Source organism: Nicotiana tabacum, chromosome 19 (assembly GCF_000715075.1).
Source record: "Nicotiana tabacum cultivar K326 chromosome 19, ASM71507v2, whole genome shotgun sequence".
Lineage (NCBI taxonomy): Eukaryota > Viridiplantae > Streptophyta > Magnoliopsida > Solanales > Solanaceae > Nicotiana > Nicotiana tabacum.
The window spans coordinates 4,503,532-4,527,870 of record NC_134098.1 but is presented as its reverse complement, the minus strand read 5'-3'; the positions used below and the strand labels follow the sequence as shown (position 1 = coordinate 4,527,870).

The window sequence follows — 24,339 nt, the reverse complement described above, 5'->3', positions numbered from 1 at the left end:
TATCATTGCTCATTTTGACAAGGTTTCTCCAAATTTCTTCAGTAGAACAGATTCAATCTCATCGTCTTCCAAGTCATTCCCTTTTATTGCACATGTATAAGAAGTGACATGCTCATTAGGGTCGGTAGTCCCATTATAGTTAGGAATTTCTGGCATTCGAAATTTGTTCGGAATGGGTCTCGGTGCCGCACTTGGAGGGAAAGGCTTCTGTACGAATCTATACCCTTTAGAATCGGCTGTGCCCCCGGTATTTGGTCAACCCGGGAGTTGTATGTCTCTACTTTTTTATCATTTGCCTCGATTTTCTTTTCTCCCGATTCAATCCGTTTAGTGAGCTCCTCGAGTATTTTAATAATGGCAGGGTCAGTCCCCAATTCGTTGGCATTCAACCTTTCTGTCACAGGCTCGACCCTGTGGAAGACTTCTGGTTCGATCCTACTAGGTGTTCGGTGCTGATTTTGCAGTTGTGCTATAGCGGCTTGTTGATCCTGTAACATTTCGAATATCAACTGGAGGCTAACTCCATCATCTTCTCCGCCCTGCGTATCTCGACCACCTGATCGAACTTCTCTGCGTATGCTGCCTTCGGGATCAAAGCCCAAATTTGCATTTAGGGCGACATGTGAAATGACATCGACGAGATTTGTAATTGGTGCTCCCTCGAGGTCAGCATGAGGCGCCTCGATCCTAAGAGCGGCTATATTGTCATTTTTCCGTGAAATCTGAGGCCGTTGTCACCATGTGTAGGCGCTGCTTGTGAGTTTGACATGTTTATCTCGAAAACAAAAATTCTTACGAGAACAAGTGTAAAGCAGTGTGTGTTATCGGAATCAGTATTAAGCAATTACTATTATCCTTAGCCCCACGGTGGGCGCCAAATTGTTTACCCTTTAAAATTGGATAACAATTAAACTTATAATATGGTTCTAAGGACACGTGATTTCACCTAATACCAATTGATAAATGTGAGGATGTGTAATAAAAATTAACAATAAAGTAAAGCAAACCGGTGTTAGAATGGAACTCAGCCCTCGAGTTTGGATACTCTCGAACTGGTTGATGCCAGAACAATTAAAGTATAGCAAGCTGATGAACAATAGTATAAACGAGAAAGAGAATTATATTGCTTTTTATATCTATCAACCATATCCTACAAAATGATTAGAATCCTCATTTATATAGTAGATGAATTCTACTTATGGTATAATTCTAATTATAGAAGGAAATTCCATGATTAGCTAATTAACCATTTTTGATTTAATCCGTTCCGAGATTTACGCCATAATCCTCGATCAATTGCCGAGATTTATGCCGTAATCCTCGACCAGTCACAAATATCTCGCCTTTCTGTTACTATGCTATCTTCGATCTTGCTCAATGTCTGTTTCATTTGTCTTCGATCGCTACTAACCTCGATCTCGACAGGTACCTCGGTTCTGAACTTGGTACCTTGTCCTCGTGATTTAGTCTGTTCCGTTACGAGGCCTTCTTTCGATGCAATCTCTCGGTTTCGGTCAAATAATAAAATCGGGTGGGCCCGATTTTAACCGTATACAATGTTATTCTAACCAATTATCTTGTTATCCAAATAATGGAGTTTCGACTTTATATTTTTGTATTTCTTCTTCGGATGCAATCATAATTTGTTTTAAAACCACATATTGTTTTTGTGCCAAATCTATAAAAAGAATTGGCTGAAGCTCTATTACTTTTAGCTAAATAAAAAGAAATTCAACTTAAATAATGGCCAAGTTTTTTCACAAATTCAGCCTGAAAAAAAATTGATTACATACAAATAGTATTAAATTTAAAAATTAATGAAATAAAGGTTTATTTTAAGAACATGTCACGTGAACAAAAATGTATTTCATCCGTAGCACAAACAAATTAGGGGAGTTTTTGACCAATATTGTCCCTTATCTTTGAGGATAGGTCTATTTTGGTCCTTCAAATATAATCTTGAGCATATTTAGTCCCTTAAGTATGCTAAAGTGGAGCACCTTTAGTCTCATTGACACAATATGTTCAAAAATTAATGGTGTTACCCAACTCTGATTCATGAAGCAAATCTTCTGCTCTGAATCAAAACGTTTCCTCTTCTTTTATTGGATAACACAAATTATCACTTTAATTCTTCATTTTTAGATAATGTCTTCTAAAATTTTGACCTTGAAAATATCCCCTTATGTGCCAGTTTTCAATGAGAAAATGACACTGTATAGCCGCTGCAAAAATAATAGCCGAAAAATATATATCATTGTATTCTAATTTCAAACAATAAGATAGCTTAAGAGAGTAGTCGATAATGATTGTTTTAGATAGTAAGTGCAACTAAGGCCATCTCCAACTCTTGCCTACATTTTCTCCTCCAAAATGGAGTAAAGTTACTCCAACTATTACTCCATTTTTTACTCCAAAAAAGAATATTCTATTTTATATTCTTCTCTCTCTTCAATATTATATTATTATCTTTATTTAAATTTTATTTTCTTATTTCTATTAAAGAAAATCTATCTTTTTTTTCTTTTTTACATATTCATCACATATAATTTAATATAAAATTATTTTATACCATAATTTTTTAAATAATATAATTTATAAGCAAATATTATAGATTATATATATTAAAGGATAATTCAAACAAAAGTGAAATCATTGAGATACGAGATAATTCAATACATATTATATTATGGTAAAATTCATATTAAATATTACATAAATATTCAACTTCCACCTCTAGTATGCTCCTATAAATGATCTATTAATGCATTACGAAGTGCAAATTGAGCATCTTTGTCCTTAATTTTTTTGTGTCGAGCTAAAAATTGCTCAAATCAATGATTTTCATCTACTACCATTTCTACCGTTGGAGGTGGACATTCCCAATCATCTTGAATTAGTGCATTAAGATCATGTTCATCCTCTATTATCATGTTGGTGTATCTGAAAACGACATACCTCCCTACTAAGTTATTGTGTTATTTACCGTAGTTTCAATTTTTATATATTTTAATTTAGTGTATTTTCAATTTTCATGTATTTCCAATTTTAATGTATTTTTACTTAATATATTTTCAATTTTCACTTTTCAATTTTAGCAGCATCTAATATTTTATATTCGCACCTTTCAATTTTAGCAACATCTAATATTTTATATTTGCACCATTCATTTTTTTGAGATGATTATACATTTTTTGTATAATTATAACTTATAATAAAATTAGCTTACAATTTTACATAAAAATAATAAATGCACGAAAATTAATTTATCAAAATTATACGCCAAAGTTAAGATGAAAAATTAATATTATAAAGATATTACATAAACATTATTAGGTATATATAAAGAGATAAATTAAAAGAGTTAAATAATAAAAATAATAATAAAATAATCATGAATAGTAATGGAGGAGATGAATAGTGTCACATCATATTTGGAGTAATACTATTCATCCCCATTTTGGAGGCAATAATGAGGGAGCATTGGAGCTCCATTATGGCAAAAATTGCCCCCGTTATGGAGAAACGAGGAAGGGTTGGAGATGCTCTAAGCATATTATTGAAGCAAACGAATAACCAGGTTGTATTATCACTTTTAGTCCGTGCCAGAAACTATTTACATCTGGTAACGAAAAAAATATATAAAATTTGTATAATTTTTGTATGTATATATATATATATATATATATATATATATATATACTATTTACATCTGGTAACGAAAAAAATATATAAAATTTGTATAATTTGTATATATATATATATATATACAAAAAATATATAAATTTTATATATTTATTTTTACAACGGCTATACAGTGTTATTTTCTCATTGAAAACTGACACATAATGAGATATTTTCAAGGTCAAAATTTTAGAAGATATTATCTAAAAATGAGTAATTAAAGTGATAATCTGCGTTATCCAATAAAATGAGAGGAAACGTTTTGATTCAGAGCAGAAGATTTGCTTCATGAATAAGAGTTGGGTAACACCGTTAGTTTTTGAACATATTGTGTCAGTGACACTAAAGGTGCTCCAGTTTAGAAAATTTAAGGGACTGAATATGCTTAGTACTATACTTGAGGGATCAAAATAGACCTACCTGACAATATAAACTCAAATTAGGGCAAACCGAATTTCTCTTCAGCAATTGCAATCAGATGACGACAATTTCTCTGCTTCGTTACTCTTCCAATGGTATTATTCCCTTTATCTCCTTCTTTGCTAATTCCCATTCTGTTTCGGCAATTCCAATCAGATATTATTCATCTCATAGCAATATTGAGAACGTAAGTGTTTAGATGATGCTATGAGTCTCTTCCATCGAATGGTCAGAACTCAGCCTCTTCCTTCTGTTTTTAGCTTCTCGAAATTATTAAAGACTATGGTAAATATGAAGCATTACTCTGCTGTTGTTCCCCTTTTTCGACAAATGCTGAAATCTAATATCCCAATCAGTGATTACATCTTGTGTATCGTGATTAACAGCTATTGCCTAATGCATCGTACTGATTGCGGATTTTCGGTGTTAGCCATTTACTTGAAGAATGATTCCATTTAATGTTGTCACATTTAGCACCTTACTAAGGGGACTCTTTGCGGAAAATAAGATAAAAGATGCAGTTAACTTGTTCAAAAAGTTGGTGAGAGAGAATATTTGTGAGCCGAACGAATTCATGTATTCCACAGTCATGAATGGGCTTAGCAAAAGTGGCCATACTCAAAAAAACTTTCGATTTGGCACGGGTAATGGAACAAGGAAGCACTAGGCCCTATGGAAAGATAGAATGTTAGATGCCGCAGTTAGCCTTTTTGAAGAGATTTGTAACAAAAAGGCATTCCTCTGGACATATAATTCGTTGATTGATGGTCTCTGTAAGTTTGGTAAGTGGGAAAAGGTTAGGCCTTTGTTCTTTGAAATGGTAAATCTTAATATTTATCCAAATGTGCGCACTTTGGCCATTGTAACAGATGGATTATGCAAAGAAGGGAAAGTTGAAGATGCCGATGAGGTAATGAGACACATGATTGAAAAAGGCTTAGAGCCTAATGTGGTCACCTACAATGTGATAATTGATGGATATTGCTTGCCCAGTCAAATGGATAGAGCAAGGAGACTTTTCGATTCCATGATAGATAAGATCATCGAGCCTACCATTATTAGCTATAACATATTAATTAATGGATACTGTAAGAAAAAGAAATTGGATGAAGCCATGCATTTGTTTCGTGTAATTTGTCGAAATGGACCGAAACCTAACATTGTTACATACAGTACTATCTTGCAAGGTCTATTTGAAGTTGGAAGAACTGACTTTGTTGAAAAATTCTTTGCTGAGATGCTATCTACAGGGCTCAAACCTAATATATGCACTAATGTCATTTTGCTTGGTGGTTATTTTCAGAATGGGCTTGTTGAGAAAGCTTTATTGCTTTTTCATGAGTTGGAAAGAAAGAAAGAATATACTGATATTGAACTTTACGGTATTGTAATTGACGGATTATGTAGAAATGGTAAGGTCGACAAAGCTCGAGCTATTTTTGAGAAGCTTTCTTTAATTGGATGGTCTCCCAATGTGATAACTTACAATATGATAATAAATGGGTTTTGTCTAGAAGGGTTGTTAGATGAAGCTAAAGATATGCTTAAAAAAATGGAAGATAATGGTTGTTCTCCAGATAATGCCACGTACAATATTATTGTTCGAGGATTTCTCAAGTTTCGCAGAACTAGTGAAATGGCAACTCTTTTGAAGGAAATGACTGGAAGGGGCTTCTCATTTGATGCAGCTACAGCAAAGTTACTTATACACCTTATCGCCGAGGATCCTTCTTTGCTTAACATGATACCACAGTTTCACTCACTCAACAACAACAACAAACCCAGTGAATTCTCACAAGTGGGGATGATACCACAGTTTCACTCGGGAAGTAAAAAGTGAATATTTATTTCACTTGGTTTATTCAGCTATATTTATCATTATGATGTAATTTCCTTTTACCTCTGCAAAGGAAATCGTATCTAATGGAAATGCAGAAGGTGAAAGAATGGCAGTTAGAACGTCCAAGTAAGCTTATTGAGGAGGTACATCAGTTCTAATATTTGATTGTTATTCCACTCTACTTTATCTTGGATATCATATTTTATTTCACTCTTAATATGACAAATGATGTGAGTTTTCTTATCTATACACATCATAAGTCTAAGAATAGTTTTTTCAGTGGTGTTTAGTAGTCGTCAGGTGTTATCATTTTCTATCATTTTGAGAATCAATAACAGCTTCCTGTCAGATGAGTAGCTTCTTTCTCCATGACGGAGTGAAGCATGGTGCTGGTATATTCTTCTCCAGGAAACAATACTCTTCTCTGACTTTAGAGCTAAGAAAACTTCGACTAGAACACAATGTGACTTTAGATATTAGAAAACTTTCGACTAGAATACAATGCGACTTTAGAGATAAGAAAATTTCGACTAGAATACAAGGCTAACAAGTTCGCTATATACTAGTGCAGTTATTCCTTTTACAGAGGAAATCAGCAAAGTAGTAAAACTCCCGGAGAAGCTTTTACAGCGGAAGAATGGGTTTAATGTTATGGATGCGGTGTTAAGCCTCGAATTATGGATGTCAGTCGCACAAAACAAATGACTCTGTTCTGGTCTTCACTGCACAAAGCATGAGCAAGCGCCCAATGAAGGGAATGCTTACAGGCCGTGTTACCATTTTAAACTGAGATGACCAACCGAGGTTTGTATTCTTAAGCTTCAACGCTTTTCTTTCCCCCATTCGGCATCACACACATCTATGTTGACTGATGTTTTATTGCTTTTCAGATTTTAGACTTGTTATCAAATTGTTTTGGCTATTAACGATGAGGTTGAAGATCTTGAGAAGGCTGCATTAATGTCAAGAGAGGGTTTGCCGCTTAGAAAGTCCTGGGAAGATTTCTACTTGAACTCGGATTTACATTCATTCAGGATACATGGTAAATCTAGGAATAGCATTCCAGTGCTCTTTACTAGTCTTAAGGTATTATGTTGCCGAGGTTGCTTATATGGCTTTAACAAAATATTCGTATTCTCTTCCGCCTTCTTTACACAAGCCAAGTCGATGTTAAGGAGGCTTTGTTCAAGCTGATAGATGTTTGTCTTGAGATTAACAAACAATGACATTTTAATGCTGTTGGAAGACTATCGAAAATTTCACTTTTGTACAGTAAATTGACATCTTTTCCCATTTCAGGCAAATCCTTCCTTACCGATGATCCTTCAGCTGTTTTCTCAGAATTGGAAGGTGAACTTATCAAAACTGAACCTTGCATGGATTCACTCTGTCCATTTCTGGTTGTCAAGAAAAATTCAGAGGTCCGTCTCATATTTTTCACCATGTACCTGTTCCAACTACTGTGATTGGCCTATTATTACCGGTTCTGATGCAACTAAGTATTCATGCCTTTGGCAGATGAAGAGGAGATGGCTCACTCTAAATATACATCTCCACAGTCCATAGGTGCTGAAAAGGTTAATGCATGTTCAATGTAAATAAGAAGCCATGTTCTTCGATGGAATTGTTGTGCCATTTGCCTAGAGAAACTATATCATCAGCTGCAATGACACCATCCGATTCATCCATCATCCTGAATGCAAATTCTACCGTGACGAAGATTGCAGAGGCATGTTACTTACGTTTAGTGTCCTCTTGAACACAGAGGCTGGCAAGGATTATTATAGCTACCATCTATTTTAAGTATTTTTATAATTTATTTTCTGAAACATTGAAGTGTTTTGGAAGTTAAGTTGTATTAATATGAATTTAGCCGGGTAAGTTCTTGTCATATTTTAGTTGACTAACTGGAACTGCCCGAGTTCTTCTTGTCATATCTTAACTGCTGCTAGATGGTTAGAGACCTCAGATGCAGATACTCTGCTTCCTGATCCCATTTCCCTTTTACAGTCATGTTTTCTGCTTTATCTTCGAGTTAAATGAACGCTTAGGACATGGATTTGGTCATTTGCCCTCCCCTTTAGAAAGCACACATGAGATGCAGACCATTTCACCTCATTAGCACTTGTGATTTATTCAAACAAATTGATTGATTACAGTTTAGAAATTGAATAGTTATTCTATTCACAGTCAGCTGGGAGGAAATGCAAATATCCCAACCAATTTTGGGCTACAGAAAAACTAGATCCATTTCTTCAGCTTTGTTCGCAGACTTCATCATGTTGGCGACATAGACCCCAATACCAAGAATCAACAGAGCAACAAGAGTCATTTTCATCATTTTCCTTGGCTTCTTCAGGTTTGCAGCCAAACAGCTAGCTTTTCCGGTTGTTTCATCATCTGTCGAATCATCAGACGATTCATCACTTTCAGATTCACTGTAAGAACTACTTGAACTACTTTTATCTGCTAGTGATTTTTCTCCAAGATTTCTAGCCTCTGTTTGCTCACTGGTTTTAGGACTAGTGCTGTTTTGTTCTTCCTTTGCTGGCTCTTTAGCTGGGTTATTAATATCAGCATTATCCTGCTTAGTAAATTCCTCTCTTAAAGAGGTCTTCTGTCTTTTAGCAGTGGTATTCTCAGCTTCTGAGGCTGGCAATTCCTTGTCCTTTTTCAGTGTTGAAGTTATCAGTTTTGGCTGTTTAACATGAAGAATGCCGTTTTCAAATTTTGCACTGATTTTACTTTTGTCACAATTTTCTGCAACAGGAAAGTCCTTCTGAAACCTCTGCCATTTATTTTGCCCAATCGGCCTTTGTCCGCTGATCTTCAGAATTCCCGTTTTGGTCAGTTGAACCCTCACCTGTTCCTTCTTGAAACCTGATGATTTCAATCTTCATCAGTGTGTTATCATATATGAAATCAATATGTTCCGGAAGATAGAATTTCAATCTTTAAGGTTAACTATTGCCGTGGAAATAGCCTCTTGCAGAAATATAGGGTAAGACTGTGTACGATAGACCCTTGTGGTCCGGCCCTTCCCCAGACCCCGCGCATAGCGGGAGCTTAGTGCACTGGGCTGCCCTTTAAGGTTAACTATGAAAATTATTAGGAAAATAACAACGGTCACGCCTGATGTGGGTACATGACTTCTCAGATATCTTAGTTGACATGAGGCATGGAATAAGTTACTGTGAGATGCGGCGTCTTCATCCGATTATGAATTTTTCATTTTCTGGAGAATTGTTAACATTATTCTGAGCATAGCGGAAAAAATCTCATATAGCAGTATAGCAAAATTTTCATTTTATAGAATCCCTGTAATTTCTCATCATGTTGTAAGGTTAATATCACCAGTGGTGAATTCAACATATACTAGTAACTAGTTGCGGTGTGCACTAGATGGAGTCATCTGTATATATGTTCTGTAGAAATTTTAAAGAATTTTTTATTTAAAGTATCAATATATATTGAGAGGTCACCCACTGCTTTTAAATACTGGATCAGTCTATAAATCATTCTATCGCAAGTGTATTGCATGCACCGTTTTGGCGGGAGAGGGAGGTGAATTCAAAATTTATCTCAGTTTGTTTTACTCTATATATGTGCCAACTTGTTTCTCACACGGGCGAGCACTTACATATATATAGTGAGAGTTAGATGCAATATTATCTACTGAATCCACAACAACAACATATCTAGTGTGTTCCCACGAGTGGGATCTGGGGGGTGGAGTGTACGCAGACCTCACCCCTACCTTGTGTGAGGTAGAGACTGTTTCCGATAGATCTACTGAATCCACATCTAGTATAAATCCGTCAGTGGTGGGAGGAGGAAACAGATGATTAATGACAGGAATGAGTAAAGAATAGCACCTGGAATATTAAGATGAAGAGTGTCAGAGAGTTCTTCTTGAACCAGTTTTGATGTTGGCACAAAATCTTCATATATTGGAGTTGGTGTAGCAACTGCAGCTCCCTTTGAACCCATTTCCTGTGTTTCTTTTCTTTCCTTTTTGCTAATATGTAATAAGTATTTCCTTTTATCCTTTGTTCTTTGTTCTTGTTGATGGAAAGGATGAAGTTTGTAGTGTGTATATATACACACAGAAAATTCCTCAAAGAGAACTTTCTTGAATTGCTTTATCTGTTTTCTTCCAAATTACATATTCCTTAACTTATTTCCATTCCTGTTTTTTTAAACCTTTTCTTTACTCTACATAGTTTTCTTGTACAATAAATAAACATGAGAAAAACTCCCACAATAGGAAACCTGAAGTTCAAAATTTGCAGTTTCCTATTGAACAATTTTTCCCGCAGAAGTTTCTTTGGGTAACTTTGTGGTATTCTTCCTGCATGCTGAAGAGAGTTTCTTTTATTGTTGGAAGTGTATCTTTTGGCACGAGAGAAGTTGGTACATTCTTGGAGAAATGTATATTTTAACCGCTCCCAAAAATAATAGCTGACAATTTTTTTGTTTGTTGTATATGCGTATTATATTCAAAATATGTATATATTTTATACATTTTTTGGCTAGTGAATGCAATTAATTTCAGCAGATCGACCACTTTTGTATTTTTTTCCCTATATTCTTCAATGTGGGGTTCTTCATTTCTCCAACCTTCGCCTAAATTGTTTACTCTTTCTTTGCATAAAAGTCCTACTTTATTCATTTTTCGTTACCATAATGTGCTTTATTGTGGAAGCCAAAATTAGCACGTGCGTTACGAGCCTAACTGGCTAACCGCGGAACAATTCTCATATTATGAAACCCAACGCTGTTATTTAGGAATTACTTAATGTGTTATGAATTTTAGTTTTTTAGTTCATTTTTTTTGGGTCACAAATATCTTGAAATTAAGATTTTTAGTTTAAAATTTAAGGACAAAATAACTAACACTCCTAGATTGGTTGTTTGTGTACTTTCCCCGACCTATCCCTTATTGTACGAGTCGCTTTCGAGTGCCTCAATGACTATTTGTGTAAATATTAATTCCCATATTACCATTAGAGAAATCAAAACAAAAAGGGGCTGAAAAAGAAAGCACACTAATAAATATATCTTGTAATTATTATAGGTAAAATATTAAACTTGGAAAATTCATTATATCTTACATAACTGACCACTGAAAATACATTCATAGAAGGAGACTGACATACATAATTCCAAACACGATATTATTTATTTCACACGGTGGCTAAAACTAGCCAATCTTGCCAAATATTCATCACATACGAGCGCGCGCGCATACATACACATATATATAGAGATCTTTTATTTCTTGAGAAGGTGTGCATCTATATCTTTGGTCAAATCAAGGACTACACCCAAGAAATCGAGAGGCTCAGGGGTGTCTTCAGTTTTCTTCTCGTACACTAATGTCCATGTAGTCCACTGATCTTCACTGGATGTGATAATAGTGAAGTAATTATACAACTCTAACAAATCTCCTTCGATCACTTTCCAAGTGATTGATTTCTTCTGATGATCGAAGGCTTCAATCACTTCCTTAACAATCTTTTCTTTTCCATCTATAATCATTAAAATTCAAAAATACAAGAGATGTTACTCCTAGTTCAATAGTGCAATTCCTCATAAAAGATATAAACATTCATGAAAAAATTATAGATTTGATTATAATGTGTTTGGTATGACTGAAGCAATTTTTCATGAAAAAGGTTTTGTTCTGCAAAATATTTGGAAAATATTTTCTAATATTTGATTGGTGAGTGAAAGAAATATTACGGAAAGCATACATTAAAGATAATAATAGTAATAATATTAAAAATTTATAGGTAATTTAATTTGATAAAATTTTGAGTGCTAAAAACTAATAGTAACGCCTAAAGGTTAATTGGAGCAAGTAGAAGAAAGTTAAAAGTTAAGATAGTTGTAGTAATTTTCCCTAGAGGAAATGACTTCCGCCTAAAGAAGCTATGTTTCTTCCTTCTTTTTTTTTAATGCAAAATGTCTTACTCAGAATATATTTATGGTAATCAAACATCATCAAAATCAAATACACCTAAATATAAAAAAATTGATGCATATAAAGAGAGCGGGGAAATGTGTGTTACCCTCGTTGTATTTCCAGCTAACGATCGAACCAACCTTTATGATTTGACCTTCATGAATCTCAAAATGGTTGATCTTACTAGGGCTTATGTTGGGTATATGATGAGTATTAACGTGAAAAATATCCTGAACAGAGTGTCCTCCACTCTTCACCTCTAATGAAGCAATCAACTTGCCCTTCACACCCATATTTTCTTCTCTTCGGAATAGCAATAGTTTTGAAAAGAAAGTGGTGAGAAAATGTTCAGAACTTGTAGTCTTTATATAGATTTTAGTTAGCTATAAAATTTTAAATTATGGACCCCTTTAAATTTCAGTGGCGTGTCCAGGTTGAATTGATTACTAATTATATATTTTTGACCTTGTATATATAGTATAATTTCTCGGCGAAATAGTCCATGCATCCTCTAGCTCTGCCCCTAGTTAAGGAGGCTATTTTGTTAGCAAACGAAGAGCCGAAGTTGATCCTTATTGATAGCGAGATGAAGAAATCAAGGATATTAATTATTTTACTCTCTTGGCTAATTTAAAAGCAAGGTTTTTAATTATTTGACTTTCTTGACCAATTTCGAGTGTCATATCTATTTGTTTAATTAATATCCTTTCCCTTAAAATATCTATAAGGCCATATGCCTATTGTGTGAGAGAGGATTGTAAATGAATTATATTTCAGCCCCCAAAAAAATGTCCTTTAAGGATTTGCAAAATATAATCAGAAATGGCTTTGTTAACTTTTCATCAGTTTTTCTAAGTTTCTTTTTTTGCACTTTAAATTAAGAAACTTCTTTCTCTATAAGTTGATAAGTTTGGGCATAGGGCAACCAAAAGAAAATGTGAATGTCACGTCTCAAATTCACGTGATCTGCACCTAGTATCCTATTCATATCGAACAAACCAACTCAAATAATTCATCCTGGTCATATATGCAATACACGACGCTTGCCCACCTATTAGAGTCTTAGTCTAATGAGATTATAGTTTCCCCGCCCTAGATATATAGGGTCGACTTGACATCAGCACGAGTCTTAATTCCGTCTTTTAAAATATTATTTGTAATTATATTTGTAACGACCCGACTTGTCGTTTTAAAAATTTACGCCCCGTTCAGTGACTTAAGGTTTCGAGCATCCTTGCAATATGTATTATGACCCGCGTGTGTGGTCTAGTTTGAATTACGGATGATTCAGAGTGATTTGGGACACTTAGTCCCTAAGACGGAAGCTTAAGTTTTAGGATTTTGACCGTAATCGGAAATATGTGAAGACGACTACGGAATGGAGTTCCGACGGTTCCGTTAGCTCCGTTGGGTGATTTTGAACTTAGGAGCGTGTCCGGACTGTGAATATGAGGTATGTAGCCAATTTAGGCTTAAAGTGGTGAAAGTCGAATTTTTGAAAAGTTTGACCAGGGGGTTGACTTTTTGATATCGGGTTCGGAATGCGATTTCGAGAGTTGAAACATCTCCGTTATGTTATTTGGGACTTTCCTGCAAAATTTGACGTCATTCCGGGTTGGTTTGATAGGTTTCGATACGAGTTTTAGAAGTTGAAAGTTTTGGAAGTTCATACGTTCGATTTGTGGTGCGATTTGTATTTTCGGCGTGATTTGAAACCTCGAGTGAGTCCGTGTTATGTTATAGGACTGGTTAGCAGGATTGGATGGGGTACCGAGGGGTTCGGGTGTGTTTCGGAGTGATTTCGGACCAAATTGGAGCTGTTTGGACCAAAGCGAAGGATGTCTTGCGTTCGCGAAGAGGAATTTGAGGAGCTGATGAATTTTCCTTCACGAACGCGAAGCTATGAACGCGAACGCAAAGAAGGAGCAAGGCAAGCCTTCGCGAACGCGGCCCAGGCAACTCGAACGCGAAGAAGAAAGGAAGATTTGGGGCCTCAGGTCGTTTGGTCTTCGCGAATGCGAAGGAGTTGGTCAGCTGATCATCGCGAACGCGGCGAGGGGTTCGCGAACGCGAAGAGAAAATGATGGGGCAAAAATAATTGGCCTTCGCGAACGCGACAAGGAGGTCGCGAACGCAAAGCAATGGTCGCGAACGCGAAGAAGGCCTATCTGGGCAGAATTAAAAGTCTCAAAAACGGGGGTTTGAGTTCATAACTCAAAACCAAATTTGGAGCTCGGTAGAAGGAGATTTTTGGAGAGATTTCTGCGTGGGTGTTTGGGGTAAGTGATTCTTATTCAGTTTTGATTAATTTCTATGATTATGTTTTTGAATTCATCATTTAATTCGAATTTAATAGAGGAAAAATCAAGATTTTTATAAAATCTTCCAAAAATAAAAATTTAAGATTTGAAAGTCGAGTTGTTATTGGAATTCGATAAAATTGGTATGGTTGAACTCGTATCGGAATGGTGTTCGGATTTCATGAAAATCATGTTGGGTTCCGAGGGGCGGGTCCTGCATTGACTTTTGTTGACTTTTTGGAATAAATTTTTAAGTCGACGTATTATTATCCAAAATTATTTTCGATGAATTTTAATGAAGTTATATAATTAATTTGGATAGATTTGAACGGCCCGGAGGTCAATTCAAGCAAGAAGGTAATTTTAGAATATCGGCATAATTTCAAAGAGGTAAGTGTCTTGCTTAACCTCGAGTGGGGGAATTACCCCTCAGGCATTGAGTATTACGTGAAAATTGTATAATTGAAAATCATGTACGCGAGGTGACGAGTACGTACTTGGTTTATATGTGCAAATTTCATTGATTAAAATAATTATACGCCCTTATGTATCAAATTGGAAATTATTGGCAATTATTAAATCCTCTATTTATCATGCCTAGATCCTTGTTTGTTGAAATTATTTTTACATGATGATTTGGTATGATTGCCACCTTGATTTTTATGTGAAATATTATTTTGTCGAGTTGTTCACTTCCGGATATTTTGTTAAGATTTTTGTGCACATTATGGTCGAGCCGTGGGCTCCTTATTGTAGAAAATAATGTATTATTGATTTATGTGGCAAGTTATAATATTTGGGTATTCAATGTGCAATTTGTGATATGTTGTAAGATTTGAGCACCCGATGTGCAATTTGTGATATGTTGTAAGATTTGAGTACCTGATGTGCAATCTGTGATATGTTGTAAGATTTGAGCACTTGATGTGCAATTTGTGAAATGCTGTAATATTTGGGCACTTGAGGTGCAAGTTATATTATGCTGTGATATTTGGGCACTTGAGGTGCGATTTGTGAAATATTGTGATACTGATACGCATGCGGTGAGATAAGAGTGGCTTGAAACACGTGGCTAGTAGGGGAACTACTAGAAGTCATTGCGGTGATATAAGGTCAGGGTGATGAAACGCATGCGGTGAGATAAGGGTGGCTTGAAACGCGTGGCTAGTAGGGGAACTACTAGAAGTCATGCGGTGTGATAAGGGTGGCTAAAACGCGGGATGCTATTTCGGGAAAATGATTTCTTTAAAATTAAATGTGAAGGCTCCCGCGGTGATATAAGTAAATGAGATATTGTGAATTTATTTATGATTTGGGACTACGAGGCAGTACCTCGGGAGTGCCCTGTTGATATTTCTTTATTCATGTTCTTGCCTTGGGTGATTTTATTTCATTTAATATGTAAATTCTTGTCTTCTTCCGTGATATACTAGTTGACTTTATTATTATGTGTTTTATGCTCCTAATTGTGTTGTGTTGACTTTAGCTTTTAGCACGAGACTCTGAAGAAGTATATTTCTGGTTTTTCTTACTGATTTTCGATGATTAAGTTGATTTAAATAAAAGAAATTATTATTATATTTTTAAATTAAATAGTTTTACAACCAAATCAGTAGTTTATCTGATGCTTTGATATAAGTGCAAAGTTATTTTCTTCACCCAAAGGATTTATAAAAGTAAATTTAATTCTTTGTTGATTTCTTAATTGATTTAAAAACTTTTAAACTCACTTTAGTGGAAATAAATTAATCATGTGGATCTTATATACATTGAGGATATTGACATGTGAATTGTGGTTGTGATATGAAATGTGGGCACGAGGTGCTGTGATTAAATGATAATGATATTTGGCACGTGAGTTGTCCGTGCAGTTGAGATATGAAATGAGGGCAAGATATGCCGGGGAAATATAATGATTTAATTATGGGCATAAAGTGCCGTGGAGATATGAAAAATGGGCCGAGACCCGTATTTTTATGATTATGAAATGAGGTGTCACATGGTGACTTTTTAATTGAAGAATTTTATTCAAAATATTTATTTGGAAGGATTTTTATTTAGAAAGTATTATATGAAAGAATTGTATTTGAAAGATAATTATTTGAGGAAAATTATATTTGAAAGAGAGTTAATTGGTAGAATTATATGTGAAGGATATTTAATTGAAGAACTTGATTTAACTGGGTGTAATTTTATTAATTAATTGTTGAGCGATATTACATGGTGATCTTATTGTCTTACTGTGCATATCATTGGTTGAGTTGTTGTTATCATTGCTAGTTATTTTTCAGTACTATTGTATACTGCTATATTGCACAAGGTATTAGACTAGTGAGTGTCTTGACTGTATCTCGTCTCTACTCCATTGAGATTAGTCTTGACACTTACTGGGCACCGCTGTGGTGTGCTCACTCTACACTTCTGCATATTTTTGTGCAGAGCCAGGTATTGAAGATAACGGACTTGAACAGAGTTAAAGCGGGATCGTAAGGATTCAAGGTAGAGCTGCTTGGTCGTCGCAGTTCTTTGGAGTTCTTTCATTTCATTGCACTGTTAACTTGTAATCAAACAGTATTGTATATTCGGTCCTCGTGATCATTCTATGTATTTAGTTAGAGTTTGTGACTCAGTACTACCAGTCTTGGGAGGTTGTATATTGTAATTATTTCCGCTGTTAATTTTGGTTACTTATTTAATTCAAAAAAAAAAATGACTTCAAAAATGCAATGGAGATCGGCTTACCTAGTCTTAGAGATTAGGTGCCATCACGACTCGTGTGGTGAGATTTTGGGTCGTGACAATATTAAACCCTAATGTCTTACTACACAAGTAGCTAGATCCAAACTTCACATTTTTGTACAAGAAAGTCAAATAATTAAATCTTTGCTTTTAAATTTTGCCAAGAAAGTCAAATAATTAAAACCCCTGCTTTCTTGATCTCTCTATTCAATAAGGATCCTCTTCCGCTCTTCGTTTAAAATGTCGATTTTAAAATTTATTACTTTCTTTTTTCTCATTTTATGTAACTAGTCTTATATGCGCGTGTATCCCACATTAAAAATATAATATATTTGAATTAGAAAATTAAAACTTCAGAAAAATTTATGATGAATATTAATCTTATCTTGCTAACTCATAATAAATGATTGTAAAAAAGCTCACATCAGAATATGGCTCGAAAATCATTAAATTTAATGAATTTTGAAATATACTTTACAACTATCTAAAAAAGATTACTTATTCTAAATAGGTAGCCTAGCTCGATTGAAAGCTTAATTAATTTTTATTTTTCTCTTCCGTAATGATTTGTTTAAGCAAGAAATATTAGAGAGTGCCAGATGATCGAGAGTCATAATTCCACACATTAAAGATCACATATTTACTGCGTAACTGGTAAAGTTCTTACCATGTGACCAGAAGGTCACGAGTTCAAGCCGTGAAAATAATCTCTTGCTGAAAGGCAGGGTAAGATTGCGTACTATAGACCCTTGTGGTCCGGGCCTTCCCGGGACCCCGCGCATAGCAGGAACTTAGTGCACCAGACTGCCTTTTTTATATATATTATATTTACTGCGTGAGATAAATCCAACAAACCAATTATTATTTGTCTTTATTTACTTATAAATTATGTGTTTGTGTGTGTAAGAACGAAGAGCAAGACACTTTGTAAATAAATTAAAAAATAGGCTCATAATCGCTAAAACACATCGAGAGGAACATAAGAAGATAATCATTTACCTAAATATACTCTGTATTATTAGCTTTGAAGGATCCGAAATTAAGCTTCTAAAACCTAAACCCCGCAACCTAAAATTGGAAGAGATGAAGGAAAAGAAAGCATAAGGGTTAGATAATATCGAGTTAAGAACATAAAAAGAGATGAAAAAACAAAAGCAAAAGTAGGAAGCAATAAAGGAGTTAGAATTAAAGGCTAAGACTTCACCAATTGCACCAAAAATATCTAACTATTAAGGGAATTTTCATAAACACAATATCTACAAAAGTTAATTATATATATTACAACCAAATTAGATATTACATAATGTGCAACTAAATAAGTTACACTTCAAATTACTTCTATAATGAAAAGCTGAAAAGTAGAGAGAATCCCTATGTATTTGGGCATAACCAAAATTAACGTATATGGATAAACTTGTAACATATTTATTCTCTCTTCATTAAACTCTACCTCATTCGGAGAGTAATTTGCGTCTAGAAATAACTCTCTTGCTCTTTGACATAATACTCCTTATTTTTTGAAAGTTCAAAAAAGATAACTTAATGTTACTTATAGCATATACCATTGAACTTTACTTAAACTTATAGTATATTGAATTATACAACTCATTGTTCTGTATATTTAGTGAAGAAATAATGAAATATGTGTGTGATATATATATATATATATATATATATATATATATATATATATATATATATATATATATTATAACATATTTTTATATATTTTAATTATATAACATACAATTTACTTTAAAATCTTACATTTTACAATATATCATTAATATATCATACATATAATATATATTAAGTATACTATTTTAATATATCATATACTATATGATTATATTTATATACTATTCGTATATAGCCATCTTCAATTAATATCAAACTCTTCAAGTAACAATTTTCCCCCTGTTTTGTCAAAGACAATAACATAAGGGTTGTCAAGATCTTAGAAGTGTACGAATATTATCTACAAAGGAGAATAATTTAGAAGTTCTACAATTTATAGAGGTACAAATTTCCAAGATGTTTATGATACTATCAATAAGCAATATTCAAATCATATTGTCTAATAGCAAAGAATCATGGAATAAGAACATGACAATGTCTGTGAAGGCAAAACTTCAACACTTTGCCGTTTCATATCCATTGCCACACATAAAAAACCCTAGAAGAGAGAAAATGAAAATTTTAAAATATTAAAAGGAGCATACATTTTATGTAAGGATATATAGCTGGGTGATAAAATCTCAAGAGAGATATAAGGATAAGTTTTAGGTAAGAGAATCTCAATAGAGATATATTGAAAATATTAAAAGTTGTAGATTTTAAATAAATTGTATTTTATGTAATTTCCTAAAAGCAGTTGTAACTTATTTAAATAAGTCTTAAATAAGTTGTATTCTGTGTAAATTCTTCAACTATTAATATATTGTCAAACTAAAAATACCAGAAAAGGGAGTCCAGAATAAGAGTTTCTAAGTCTTAAAGCAATTATGAAATCTTTAAACATAATAATGTCCAAGTCAAAGACAAATTCGAGTTCCAGTAAAAGAATGCTTGTGCCACTGGGAAGATAAAAACATAGGAGACACAACATTTATTCTGAAAGATTTCAAAAGCCTAATTATTAAGAGTAATTAATGGAGTTCTTATAAATTAATTGATGCTCTTCCATAATTAAAATCTTTCCTTACTGTTAACTCCAAATCTTTACAAAACTTTTCTTACGTGTTTAAACCATTCAGGCTAATTAATGGAGTTATTATAAATTAGTTGTAGCTCTTTCATACTTAAAATATTATTTTATTTTTAACTCTAAATCTTATCAAATTCTTTATGTACGTATTTAAATCATTCACCCTTACTCTTATTTTTAGGATTTCCATATTTCAAGATCTAATTATTTATTAAAAATTTAATAAAATTTCAACTTTATTCAATATGTATTGTATTTATGGAGGATAAAAAAGGTGAACTTTGCTGAAGCCGTCCGTACTTTTTCATATATAGTATCGTATATAAATATATTTTGACCGAATACAAAGTATTTATGAAAATAGGGATCTAACTACTATCCATTTTACTTTTTGTTTTAAAGGGATTTTATACAAATAGCAGATCGAATTCACAATTTATATTTTTTAGCCAGTATACACAGATTATGCATGTATTGACGCACACACATCTATCAGCTATTTTTAGTTTAAGCGTTTACGTGAAAAGTTATTTAGGTTAATTCTTTATTTTTTTAAAATATATGCTCTGGTATGAACAATCAAGAAAACTAGAGCCTCGGCTTTCATTCTAGGTTTCTTATTTTACACATCTCATACTAGAAAGTTATTGGTCAAACTCAATAACTTTAATCTAAATTTTATATTTGTATTAAGAAATCAACTAAATACATTAAATTCAGAACTCAATTATTAATATTTGATATGACTATTCTAAAAGTCAGAATTTATAAAGTTAAATCTAGGCGTTGCATGCCTCTGCTTTTATGTATGGATTTGACAATTTATCAAGTTTAGACTCCTTTTCAAGTTTCACTACTACAAATTCGGCGAAAATCGTTCGTGGCCAACCGATCGAAAACTGACTGAAGTCGGTCGATTTTTGAAAATATTTCTTTTTGATTTTTTTACTGAACCAACCGAATTTGGCTGTTTTTATGGGCACTAAATGCGGGAAATTAGTTTTGCGTGTGTGTGTATTACATATAAAAAAGTAACGACTTGATCAGTCGTTTTGTGTAATTGCATTCCGTTACCCCTTTTTATGCTTCACACATGTGTGTTTATGATTTTATGACTTGCAGGATAGGTTGATTTCGTTTCGAGAAGATTTTGGGTTGATTTGGATCCTTGATTCTTGACTTAGAAGTTTAAATTAGAAATGTTGATCAAACTTTGACTTTTTTGAAAACGACCCCAGAACTATATTTTTATGGCTCTGATAGCTTTGTATAGTGATTCCGGACTTGGGCGTATACCCAAATTTGATTTTGAAAGTCCGTGGTTGATTTATGTTGATTTTGCCAAAATTTGGCAATTTGAAGTTGAATGGTTTGACCGTAGGTTGACATTTAGCTATCGAGCATGAAATTTGATTTTGAGACTTGGAATAGGTCCGTTATGGTATTTGGAACTTACCTGCAAAATTTGTTGTCATTTGTATTTGGTTTGATAAGATTTAGACGTTTAGTTGTAATTCTAAAAATTTTGAACTTTACTTTGAAATTCATGCGTTTTGGAGTTCAATTCATAGTTTTAGATATTATTTTTATGTTTTGATTGTGCGAGCGAGTTCCTATGATATTTTTCGACTTGTGTGGATATTTTGATTTGGAGCTTCGAGCGCTCAAATGAGTTCCAGACATGTGTCAGAATGGTTTTGAACTTAACATGAACTGCTGGTGTGCTGGTGCTTATTTATCGTAATTGTGAGCACCAACCTCGCAATTGTGAATGTGACAGTAGGGGGTCAGATGTCGCAAATGTGACTTCCTCTTCGCATTTGCGATGACACTAGGATTTTAGCTTGGTTCGCATTTGCAAACAAGTGTTCGCTTTTGCGATGATGGCCATTTCGCAATTGGGAAGCCTTTTCTCACAATTGCAATGGTTCGCATTGCGAATCCTGTGTCGCAAATACGACATCTACAAGTGGTTAAAGGGTTGGGGACGGGATTTTTTAAAACATTCTCTTATTTTTTAACCCAAGACTCGGTAGGAGGCGATTTGGAGGGTATTTTCACCTACAAATTTTGGGTAAGTGATTCTAATTGTTACACCTCATATTTTCATACGTAAAAGTACGCCATAAGTAAATTGATATAAGCTCGGAAATGAGATGTTACATCCGTACGTTAAAATTTTATCGTAAGTTAAGCGACATAAGTTCGGGAATGAGATTATTTTGGGATTGTAAGTATTACGTTATTTCAAACAAGTGATAAGTAAATTCGTGAAGGTGAGAGGATAATCAAATCGAAGAAGATGAGTTTTGTCGAAGTTTGACAATTTGAGATAAAATACGGTCCAAGCTATAATACCCGGTATTTATGGACTAGTGCCATACAAGGTACCACATGACCATGATTATAAGATGTCTAAAGTGTGTTAAAAGTATGTGGTATTTTAAGTAATTTGAGATAATTCCTAATTATGTGGGTAATTGGTTAATTATTGATTAATGTAAGATTAATTAGTTAAATAATGAATTAGTGAGTAATTAAGATTTTGGATAAGACTTAATAAAGCCTCCCAAACATGGCATCCCAAGATTATTGATTTAAGTGACTATTTAGTCACATTGCTAGATGGCATTTTAAGAATATTGGGTGGCTAAGGTAAGCATTATTAAGTGGAGCCCACACCACTATAAAAAGGGACCTTTCTAAAGCCATTCATTTATTTTAGGAGGTTTTATACGGATGTGCTATGTAATGCTTCAACAGAGACCATGTGAATTATTATTATATCTTCTGTTCATGGGTCTTAGAAAAATATGTAATTGATAAAGTTTATCCGACATGCATATTATTTTTATGACATTCCGAAAAATCTTATTAACATATTTCTTATGCATTTCATGCATTTATACATGAACATTGACCCATGACCAGATGGTGTTATATACGCGTATATATGTATATTATATTTATATGGGATATGGAAAAAGGTTGCGGCATTATATACGCACCACCACCTGATCAGCTGGTATACATTGATGATTTGCCCACAGTGGCCGAAATGATATGATGGGATGCCCTAAGAGGCTTGATAATGTTATGAACACATATACCTATGCATGGTATGACATTTATATGCATATGCATGACATTATAAAAAATAAAATGATTCACAGAGCTATGCAGACGTACATATTGAGTCTTTTACTCCATGTTTCTCTTATGTCTATTATTTACTGATTTTCATTCCTTAGGTACTCGGTACATTATTTGTATTGACGTCCCTTTTGCCCGGGGACGCTGCGTTTCATGCCCGCAGGTCTCGATAGACAGGACGAGAGTCCTCCAAGTACGCGATAAGCTCAGCGGAAAATGTGGGTGCACTCCATTTACTCCGGAGTTTCTTGTTTGGTCAGTATGATTTAGATGTGTATTGTTTGGTATGGCGGGGCTTTGTCCTGACCTTTATGACAATTATATATTCTTAGAGGCTTGTAGACAGATGTCATGTACGTAAAAGATTGTATGGCCTTGTCGGCCTATGTTCCGTGTACGAGTGGTTATTTTGGTATTAGAGGCCCATATGCCTTATGTATATATTGGTATTACATATTGTATTCCACCTATCTCACGGAAGCCTCTCCGGTTCAGTTATCTATGATGGTATGATACAAAAAGATATGTTATGTTGGTACTCGGTTTGAGTAAGGTACCGGCTGCCCGTCGCGACTCATCAGTTTGGGTCGTGACAAAAGTGGTATCAGAGCAGTTCTGTCCTAGGGAGTCTATAAGCCGTGTCTAGTAGAGTCTTGTTTATGGGTGTGTCGTGCACCACACTTATAAGCAGGAGGCTACATGGAATTTAGGTATGTCACTCTTTCTTCTTACTCTAGATCGTGTGGTAGAGCTCAGTTGTAAGAACTCAACTTCCTAAATTCTATCTTATTCATAATACGACAATGTTTACATCCAGAAAGACAGTTGGTTAGAGGTATAGCTGTGGAAGAATTGAGTCAGAGGAGCTTGATTTTTGCATCATGCTTATGATGGATAAATATGAGATATTCAGCAGATCATGTGTGTACTGTGTAAGCTTCTGGAAAAGGAGCCCTAAGGCATGAATATCTATCCACCCATATGGTAAAAAGCAACGAGAGATTTAGAAGATAGATACAAGCTTCAACAAGTAAAAGAAGCAAGATGAAAAAGGGTACGAGGTACCCACCTCATGAAGATTATCATTATTTACCATTCAAGAAAGGAGATATAAGCATTTTGAGTTACCTTCAATTGTAACAGAGGTATGTACAATTGGCCACACCCATCTCATTTATGCCCTATGGAAGCTAACAGAAGTAGTATAAGAGAAGGACGAATATCAGAATCTGGATGGGGTTAGAGTAACCCAAAATGGTGAATGGATTATTTGTGTCAGTTGATATTTCTGAAGGATATTGTAAATGTGGTAATAGATCTTCTTGTAAGACACCCAGATGGTGCACTCTAAAATAGTACAACAAGATATGAGTACTACAAAGATAGGCATTGGAATCCTGAAGGGATAAATATTTTCTTAGTGTGGCTCCCATCCCTAGTAAAGGAAGAATGTTAGGCAACCCGAAGAGCCAACAGATGAAGCAAGGGGAGCTAAAAGCAAAAGAATGTCTTGTTAAAGTTCCAGAAT

General features: G+C 34.2%; 3 protein-coding genes across 7 annotated transcripts; 1 reads left to right on the top strand and 2 right to left on the bottom strand.

Moving 5' to 3' along the window:
• The first annotated feature begins 4,143 nt into the window (after positions 1–4,143).
• Positions 4,144–7,909, top strand: LOC107777445 (uncharacterized). Of its 5 annotated transcripts, none has more exons than XM_016597463.2 (5): positions 4,144–6,087; positions 6,516–6,748; positions 6,835–6,986; positions 7,244–7,365; positions 7,463–7,909. In XM_016597463.2, the coding sequence occupies exon 1, from the start codon at positions 4,790–4,792 to the stop codon at positions 5,942–5,944; it is 1,155 nt and encodes a 384-aa protein (XP_016452949.1). In that variant the 5' UTR covers positions 4,144–4,789; the 3' UTR covers positions 5,945–6,087; positions 6,516–6,748; positions 6,835–6,986; positions 7,244–7,365; positions 7,463–7,909. The 5 variants fall into 5 exon arrangements, with proteins under 5 accessions (XP_016452949.1, XP_016452951.1, XP_016452952.1 ...); XM_016597465.2 differs by having other exon boundaries at positions 4,145–6,087; positions 6,511–6,748; XM_016597466.2 differs by having other exon boundaries at positions 4,153–6,070.
• Positions 7,910–8,062: 153 nt separating this feature from the next.
• On the bottom strand, positions 8,063–10,386 carry LOC107777447 (uncharacterized). Its single transcript, XM_016597467.2, has 2 exons — positions 9,820–10,386; positions 8,063–8,824 (listed from the first exon to the last, which is right to left on the bottom strand). The coding sequence occupies exons 1-2, from the start codon at positions 9,932–9,934 to the stop codon at positions 8,175–8,177; spliced, it is 765 nt and encodes a 254-aa protein (XP_016452953.1). The 5' UTR covers positions 9,935–10,386; the 3' UTR covers positions 8,063–8,174.
• A 657-nt stretch (positions 10,387–11,043) lies between these two features.
• LOC107777448 (kirola-like) lies at positions 11,044–12,231 on the bottom strand. The gene is made up of 2 exons (XM_016597468.2): positions 12,019–12,231; positions 11,044–11,475 (listed from the first exon to the last, which is right to left on the bottom strand). The coding sequence occupies exons 1-2, from the start codon at positions 12,203–12,205 to the stop codon at positions 11,219–11,221; spliced, it is 444 nt and encodes a 147-aa protein (XP_016452954.1). The 5' UTR covers positions 12,206–12,231; the 3' UTR covers positions 11,044–11,218.
• Between the last annotated feature and the right edge of the window lie 12,108 nt (positions 12,232–24,339).